The following is a 9,824-nucleotide window of genomic DNA, read 5'->3' on the forward strand; positions in this document are numbered from 1 at the left end:
GAAATGCATAGTATAATTGCTAAAATCTACCAAATTTGCATAATTAAAAATAAAATCAAAATCCATGTGATATGTTTTTGTACGAGTCCTCATTCATTCACATACCAGAAATGAGCAAAATCCGTTTAACCTGAACTGACTTATGGCCATTTCCATTTTTTGCTAAAAAAAGTGGACGTGGCTCGAAAGTAGGTCGACTGGCGTGCTCCAACATAAGACGTTCAAACGTCTCCCATAGGAGTAACAAATGTATGCAATTTGAAACTTGTGAGTCAAAAGTTTCTTGAGTTATCGTTGACCGTAGGCAGACACTGAAATGCATAGTGAAATTGCTAAAATCTACCTAATTTGCATAACTAAAAAAAAAGAGTTCTCGAGTTATCGTTGACCGTAGCCAAATGTTGACGGACGGACGTACGGACGGACGGACGGACGGACGGACGGACGGACGTACGGACGGACGGACGGACGGACTGACGGACGGACGACGGACGACACCCCATGGCAATAGCTCAGCTTGACGATGTCAAGGTGAGCTAAAAATTGAGCAAACAAATGAAGTATTCACCATCAGAGGCAAATAATTCTTTCCGTTTTCCTAATTTTATTTCCTAAGTTTATATTTGCCTATAATATTGTCACCTATCTTCAATAATGATAATGGCTTCAAATATAACATGTATAAGAAATATTATGTTAAAGTACTACTGATATTAATACATTTGTACATCCATATAATACTCGCACACATAACTATAACACATTAGTGCATGACGTGATAAATCGCTGCAATCTCATTGGATAACGCAGCAGGCACTATGAAGCGATAATGCCCGCCTGAGCGGGCACTATCGCTTGCGCGACGCATTGTTATTATAACGCATTGTGTTTACGTCACGAATCTCCTGCGTCTGGGCGCCACACAAGAGTAATTTCGAACGGCGGTTGTGTTTGTGTCGAACGTTTTGTTACATCGAATGCACCGGCAAATTAGGGAGTATAAAGAAGGTATATACGCATGAAAAGTAGATTGCATAGTCATGTGATGCACTAAAAACATTAATGCCTGCTGTTGGGGGCACTATGCTCTCATAGTGTTGCTTTGGGAAGGAATAGTGCCCTTCCCTCAGCAACACTATGAGAGCATAGTGCCCCCAACAGCAGGCATTAATATATAATTGTTGCCGCTGTACCGTATGCAACGCCGTGCTTCAATTAAATGATTGTTTCAAAATTGTGCTTATAAAAATGATTATACTTGCTTAATAGAATGCATCGACATCTATAACAGTAGAGCAACGACAATAAATCATAAACAAAACAGGTAAACTGTCTAGATCTTTATTTCCAACATTATGCTGCCAAATTTGTGACCACCAAATTGCAAAACAAATTTGAAAATTTATGGTTTGTCAAATTGTTGGGATATAGTTTTTGTGTATCACATTTGAGTACACAAACGGCACAAATACAAACACAGTTGGTCTCATATATCATGCTGCACGTTAAATGTGTAGATAGATCCAACAACAAAAATCTGCAGCAGACATAAATTCTCAATTTGACTCATAAAATAAAATAACTATATAGCCTGTTAAATACGAACAGTCGACAAGGTATATATGGGCCGTTTTCACAGCTTGCGCGAGGATGTTACGCGTCGAAACAATGAATTCAATTATTTTCGGTGTATGTATATATCGTAGGCCTATACGCTGCTAACATAGTCGAAATATTCTCACTGAGAAAATATTCCTCGCTGAACTAATACATAAACACTATACCAAAGTACAGCTAGCGTTGACGGTTGGCATGTGTTACAATCTAAATCGGCTAACATCAAGCATAAATGTAAACGTATAGTAACGCAAATAGTAGAGCTGCAAGTCAGCAATTATCGTCGAACACGTATATTGTTGTTTATGAGATCTATCGCAATAAATATAACTTTACTTTAAAAACCTACATAAAATATTCTGTATGTACAGAAGTCAACACTGCCCACTGAAACTTGCAGGCGTAATCTGCATGGGCACTACTTTTAAACAAGCATATAGAAGTGTTTGCAGATTACATTTCGTAATGTGCGATTCGATATAGATTTCGCGACGAATGATTTGAACAACATGCGCACTGAATATAATACAATGACAAGCCTTTAACTGCCGCTTTTAATATATAATCGAAACTGAATACTCATCATGATCCTTTACAACCATCAACCTTTACAGCACAATGATTTTCACTCGTGGTCACTCGTAAATGTCAACAACACACAATGTTAACATCCCTTTCAACCGACGTCTCAATGCCTTTAGAATGTATTTCCATACAAGCCCAAATTACAAATTCTTTTCATAAACATTGAAAATTATATTCAGAGAGAGACGCGGCAGGCAGACAGAGAAAACATAGACCGACAAAAAGAGTTGAAAGAGACAGAGAGAGAGAGAGAGAGAGAGAGAGAGAGAGAGAGGAGAGAGAGAGAGAGAGCGACGAGAGAGAGAGAGAGAGAGCGAGAGAGAGAGAAAGAGGAAGAGGAAGAGGAAAAAGGAAGAACACCGAAGGAAAGGGGAAAATTTTCTTTGTATCTTAATAGAGATACAAGGTGAGTATCGATTTCAGCTCACGTTATCTGAGCCTCGGCCGTACGTCGTTCACGTGTGTTGGCCGAAATAGAATCTTACGGACCACACGTATCCCGCTATCTCCTTCACTTTCGCTATATCCACATCTATCGTAAACGCGCCGAGTGGACAAACGCTGCGAACTTATTTATTGACAAGCTGTAACTAAAATGATATTTCTTTGAAATTATTGCTCTTGCTACTGGAGAGCTGTTTCAGCGACCAATTGTCGCGGATATGATTACCGCGCGACAGCCAGACATCCTTGTGGTCATTACCAAGCAGCTATACGTCATTGCACCCAAAGCAGATGAGTATCATGATTGCATGGTCATGTGCAATCGAGAACGAAAAAATACAAGTGCGTTACTCTCGCTTGTAGACCTCACTTAAAAAAGACTAAAATAAATATTTTACAATAATCACACAAACACCCAGAGGTGCTTGTTTGCCATAGGTGCTCATTTGCCATAGCATGCTTTTAATAGCGCATCTATGAAGCGTTTCGCTTGCCTAGTCTCGTTCTTACAGCGCTGTATCTCCGCGTGTTGCAAATGTTGTACAACTGACATACATATATAGGCGCAATACCGTCAAAGATGCTGCAACGCCATCAGAAAGGCTTATGCGTCTATCCAACACCAGCACACCCTTAACTCAACTTACTGATCATGCAATGTGCAGCCTAGCTAAGATCGCTCGGTAATATCAGATCCAGTATAGGTCGTTATCTCGCTATTCCCGTCTTATTTTCCTACAACCACTTTTCACGAATGTACTATAAAGCCTCGGTGTCAGTTCGGATCAAACATTTCGTTACTATACGTGTTCTGCGGTAATGCATGTGTTGCCAATAACGCAATACGGGCTAACACTCCAGGTTACTCGTTCTGGATGACGCGAGGCAACACAAATTATTTTAGAATGGATATATAACATGTATATATGGAACGCACCACAATACCTGCACTAACACGCGACGCTAGTCTAGTGTGTCGCGCAACACGAACTTTACATTACAAACTATATCTGGCAACATTATTTATTCTAAAACGCATGTGGTGCGAATGGTACAGACCCCGTTGACCGCTCGTGACTCTCCCGTCCCGCCGTTGCGTAGGTTTCTTCTACTTCTAGCAGTAGTCATTTTATTTTCAATATCAACAGTCTGTTCGTGGCGCACGTACGTACGTACTCTCCCCAAGTGGAATGTTTATGAAAACCATTCAACATGCTTTCACTGCTCGTTTTTCTCTACCAAATCGCGCAGAATAATTAGCCCAGCACATATACAGACGTTTTGTCTTTTAAAACAGTGATATCATTATTGCCCAACAAAGCACCCCACGCGAGGTCGTACTTGTCAAAACGCCTGCACGGCACGACTAAACCCTGAACCGACTCTTAACTTGGTTATTGCGACTGCCTGTCACACATATAGTAATACATACTGTATGCTTAATTGAGTAAATGTCGGCAGTGCAACTTGAACGTAGATCTAACTGTGCAACGACATAAATTCCTACAAATTCTCACTATATATTTATTGCTTGGCCTCCTGCATTCACATGCGCACTTGGATCCATTTGAGGTGGACATCCGACGCACGCTATCGCTATGCTTATTATATACACATGCTAACACAATTGAGTATTTACGGCCGACTAAAATTCTCTCCACCGAAGCTACGGACGACGCTGACCAAAGCGCGCGACTCCGCTGTTGAGCCGACAACTAAATGCCACGTGACATTCATGCGGCCCGCTAGCAGGTGGCGCCCTCGCTGTCCACGGGGTGTGTCCGCAGCGCCGCTCAGCGAGAGAACGGAGAAGCTTCTGCACCGGAGTTAAGCGGCAGCAGTTACGATGTGCAGGTCTTGCAGCAGCGGATCTGGTAGGTGGACAGTCGGCACATGTTCAGCCGCTTGGCGAGACTGCAGTAGCGAGAGTGGTCGTAGCAGTTTGCCACTGAAACAGACGAGTCACGTACAAGTTTCACAAGCAGAGAATTCAGCAGACGGACGCTGATTTCGCTCTGATGCGATTACGAATGCACTTCCTGTGCGCACTATTTCTTATAGCATTTCAAAGCCTGTGTCAGAGACTACGTGTGTTTAGCGAGTGCGTGGTCTCATTAGACGCTACGACGATAATAATGATTTCTTCAAATAACATTAATATCTTTTACGACATTGGCCTGACTCTAGCAGCAGTCAGAGCAATTGTAACTCGCGAATAATATAATTTGAAAAAAATTCTCATTTTACTCACTCTCTGGTAAACACGACGGAGTCTGGCAAATTTTAACGACAGATGGGCGTGGCTTGTTACTACATTCTTCACCAGCGGGCTTCTTAGTTCCATACCACACGCACTGCAGTATCCTGCTCTGTAGGCCTGGCACGCCACACGTCTTTGTACACTGTGGCAGGCAAGACAGCGGCAGTTATGCACAGGCTCGGCTAATTAGCGTAAATGTAAGGGAGCTCGACAAAAACACGCTCACGCACGCACCCACGCACGCACGCACGCATGCATGCATGCAACAGAAACACACACGCGCGTGTGCGCATCCACACCTACACACACCCCCACACATACGCGCAGACATGTCTGTGTTTTAAACACATTTTGTCATCAGTCATATATAAACATATATATACATATATATATTTACGTATATATAATTATATAGTGGCGGGCACGACATGCAGGTAATAAGTTAGCTAGCAGCACTCAGAAAAATGTCTTATACTACCTATCATGGATTCATATTTCTATGGCAGTACTCGATAAAAAAGTAACTTCAACTATTGGCGATTAATACGATACACAAATTGCATGACGGCCATGATATCTCTCTATAGAAGTAAGACAGCAGGAGCCGATATTACAAAAAAAACACGACAATACAGAGTAGCGCACAGACACCAACAAAGGTTACACACGTGTGAAGAGTACAAGTCATTCATCAAAGCTCAGCATGCATGCGCACGTCTTCCACAGGGGTGTCATTAAACGAAGAGCCAGACGGGGGCGGCTAGTCTAAAAAATATAGGTGTGGTTTAGGTGATACGGCCATCGTTATAACCTACTGGGTATATTGATTTACAAGTAATTAGTCATACACAAGAAAATATGGCAGTCAACAAGCAGCGTTGCTGCAGAGCCATCTAGGATAAATAACAGTACTAACGCTATACATGTAGCTAGGTAGCTATATACTTAGATAATCTATTTGGTTTAGGCAACGACGGGTTTTTTTGTTAAGAACAAGATATAATGCACTTTTGCACTATGCACTATATTATGCACTATTAAATAAATGCGTAATAAGTGATTAAGTAAACATACGCGAGCAGGCTGTCATGGCAACAGGTGTTTTAGGTGTAATGCCCGGCAGGAGTCATTGCTTAATTACCATACACGCGCATGCACGCACGCACGCACGCACGCACGCACCTCATGTATCTAGCACATAATTGTGAGAGAAATGCAGTGTAATGATGTAATTTGGGGTTTAGCCCTAAATAAAGTGCGTAAATCTGATAATGCTATTGTGACCCAACATATTTTCTATGTATGGCATACAACTGCAGCTCAACACAATAACAACAAACACACTCATTTGGCTTACATGCATTAATTTTCTGATGATGTGTATACGTGGGGGAAAACAAGAAAGAGCATTTCCATTTACAAGCTGCTATGAAAAAACAATGCATGCTACTAACAGTCTTGTAAAATTCTTAGTGATCTTTCGTAATTGCTCTAACTATTCGGCGAACTGTTAGCATGCTATGCATAGCAATGTCGGGATATAAACTACAGCATGCTAGCACTAAACAGGGGGACAACATCGACAGCGGATCATGCAGATGAAGTATGTGTAGGCAGTGCATGGCGCGATGCCGACTCAGTATGCAACAAGCCACATAGATGCACAATGCGATGTTTAAAGTGGCTGAGGTGTAACAGATACCTCGGTCCATTCTCCAACCTTCCACACTGCCTCACACTTCTTGTTGTGACAGTCCTCCGTGTCTCTAGGCTTGGTGAGGGTGTTGCAGTTGTCGGGGGGCAAGTTAGTGCTGTTGGGAAGCTGACAGTAGAGGTCGCGGCGCCTTAGCGCCATGTTTAGTCCGTGGCACTCAGAGGCCATGCACTATACGGGCAAGCAGGAAAACGCAACATGTTCACTCCATGTAAACCATGAAATGCCGGATAAACATTGTACCGTAACACGCACGCACGTGAGTGTCGTGTGACCATAGCCGTTGGCTAGATGATCCTTATTTTTATTAGTGAACCATTAGCAGTGGATGATTTATATGGATTGCTTGCGCTCATGGGTCGTCCACAAATGTGTTGAGACGTATTTGCTCATATAAACGGCATAACGTCTCATCTGGCACAATATTCATCAGTGGACACTATGATTTTGAATTAAACTGGATAGCGTTAGTATCATGTTTAATAATTCGGAATAATCTAATGACTCAAAGGAAACGGGACGTTCTGGTTGTGGTTGATACTGTAAAGTCACTTATTTTCGTGGGTTCCAATTTTCGTGGTTTCAATAAAAAAATACATGTTCGCGGGTTCTTAAATTCGTGGATCAAGCCTTCCAATAATTTTTTTTCTCCAAAACCAATAATGCCAACAAACAGATTACTAACTACGAGCATGTCGAGGTTGTTGATAGTATATATTACTAGTTACGCACAGACGGCAGGCGTCGGTTTGCGGGCCTCCACTCCGGAACTGGCAATTGACATATGTACATAATATTTCGTTGGGTACATAAATTCGTGGATTGATGGACCCACGAAATCCACGAAAATTAGAACCTCACGAAAAAAAGGATTTTACAGTATTTCGGTCAGTACCTACTACCGCAATTCGGCATGCGTCAACAATACGCGTTATATTTGTTATATTTGATATTAGGGAATCTTGTAGCCTAGCTACTTTTTAATGCACAGTTAGTGGGGGACGGCGCGTTAGCTGCCAAGATATTACTTTTTTACACCTCACAGATTTGGCATAGACCGTATTTGGCTATAATACGGTATATCGGTATATTCCATGAGGAACGCATAATTTGATATACTCCAAGCAGCCAAATCGATTATCAGCCATTACGAAACTCTCACACTTGAATTATGCAACAGGAACTTGATATCTAGATTTTCTTCTGAACATTAAGTGCTGAACGTCGTCTATATATGCGGGAATTTAGAGAAACATGCTCAAGCGCGACAGATAACCCCAGAGATACACATGGCAAAAAATAAAACTCCAGCAGATGGAAGAAAAATGAAACATATAGATCCCCACTATATATATATATATATATATATATATAAGCCAAGAGTTGTCTGTTTGTACACGCGTTTCTCACCACCTATGTAAAGTATCTACCGGCAGACACGAACGAAAAACGTAGAACGTTGAAGACGGCATGACTGTTAATCCCTGCAAGAGCTTGACAGCCATACATGCACACTACTTCTGAGACTGACTCATGCATGTTTGGCAGGCAGTTCATTGCGTATTAAAGTCATGCGGTTTCTATAGTGGTTGCAGCTTAATTTCTTCCCCACTCAAACTTGTGAAACCATTCCAGCGTTTGAAACCATTAGTAACGTGTCTATAAGTAATTGTGTCTCTACACTAATGGTCTATGGCAATAGGCTGCTGGATTGATGACGTAAGAAACATAGACTCGCCATGATCCTACCAAACTTCTTCCCACACACCGGCAACTCCCGCGACCTTGCACACCGATCTCGCTATAATTAAATGCTTAAATATCTGACCTACCGTCCGATTAATTCGAATTGAGGATTGATTCATTAAGATTTGCGGGAGCAACGATCAAGCGGTGTGGTGGCGGAGGGGGGGAGGCGTACATCTGCACTTACGTTGGACCAATTCCCAACGATCCATCCTGGGCACTGACCGATCCCACACTTGCGCATCACGGGTGGTTTGGGAAGGCCCGCCTCCGTACACAACGTTGAATCCACCTTCTTGCGTTTCCCGTGTATCGATACCTAGACGCATCACAAAAATAGAACGTCGTCGTGTGCGTATACATGGACTGCACACGTCTATACGAGCGGCTAGGACATGCGAGGCGTGTAGTGACTGTACATATCAAACGTATTTCCTCCACAGATGGTTAGATAATGCAGTGAAATTCTACACGGAGTATGGAATGGTATGCTTGTTGCATTCGTCCCAATCGTAACGACCCTCCGCCCTCCTTTGATACAGTTGAGTGGAGCTCACCTCACATACAGCCGTTCGTGCCTGCACGCCATGACCACCGCACGTTTGAGAACAGTCCGTCCAGTTCATTGTCTTCCAGTCGAAGGCCAGGTCATCTACTTGACCGTTTGAGAAGTCAATTAAATTGTTGATGTCCGGAATTTCTAGCTGAAGCTTGCGCAGCAGATCCCCAACGTGCTGCATGTGCGGCGGATTAACCTACATGGAAAATACAGACAAGATTGTATGTTTAGCTAAGGAAATATTTTGTGCAACATTTGCAATATCATGTCGTGTGAATTCGTTGATCTTAGTATTATAGCATAACGTCAAGCCTCTTTCTTGATCAATGGCAGCTTGAGCATTTCTTTAAATATATTCAGAGGAAATAAGATGCGTTAGCTCACATTTGCATTTGCCTCAATGCTGTTGTCTTCCCTGCCTGGTTCATTGTGTGTGGATCCTCTACCGTCAGAATTCAACTCATTGTCTATCTGAGTATTATCTTTTGCTTTCATTTCATTGTCAGTATCATCCTTTTCTTCCTACAATCATACATTTATTTTAAGTGAAAAGGCCCGCGATTTGTTAATGATGCATTTTACTCTCGATATCTTTAAGTGACTGAAGATTAGAAATTGAGAGTAAAACTGTACGGAACGTTAAAGCTCGACGAGCAGAAAGTTTCCGTTCCAGAAATCCAGTTCCATGTATACTAATCACGTACACTCCTCCACATAATTATTATTTACCGGCGCCCCTCTCTCACGCACGCACACACGTGCACGCACGCATGAATGCGCATACTCTCGGTCTCTCATTTGAGCACATGCATGCTTTTGCTCTCGCTCTCTCTCTCTCTCTCTCTCTCTCTCTCTCTCTCTCTCTCTCTCTCTCTCTCTCTCTCTCTCTCTCTCTCTCT

General features: G+C 42.3%; 1 protein-coding gene across 1 annotated transcript in view; it reads right to left on the reverse strand.

Annotated features, from left to right (window-relative positions):
• Positions 1 to 3,214: 3,214 nt before the first annotated feature.
• The window catches only part of LOC106804874 (ADAMTS-like protein 3), a 107,107-nt gene continuing 100,497 nt past the window's right edge, over positions 3,215 to 9,824 (reverse strand). The window contains exons 19-23 of the mRNA XM_014806242.1: positions 9,310 to 9,447; positions 8,924 to 9,121; positions 8,542 to 8,685; positions 4,898 to 5,048; positions 3,215 to 4,594 (exon numbers count right to left, since the gene is read on the reverse strand). Of these exons, the coding sequence (XP_014661728.1) occupies positions 4,488 to 4,594; positions 4,898 to 5,048; positions 8,542 to 8,685; positions 8,924 to 9,121; positions 9,310 to 9,447 (738 nt within the window). The 3' untranslated portion in view covers positions 3,215 to 4,487. The remainder of the gene's footprint in view (positions 4,595 to 4,897; positions 5,049 to 8,541; positions 8,686 to 8,923; positions 9,122 to 9,309; positions 9,448 to 9,824) is intronic.

This window comes from Priapulus caudatus, unplaced genomic scaffold, assembly GCF_000485595.1.
Source record: "Priapulus caudatus unplaced genomic scaffold, Priapulus_caudatus-5.0.1 Scaffold91, whole genome shotgun sequence".
Taxonomy (NCBI): Eukaryota; Metazoa; Priapulida; class Priapulimorpha; order Priapulimorphida; family Priapulidae; genus Priapulus; species Priapulus caudatus.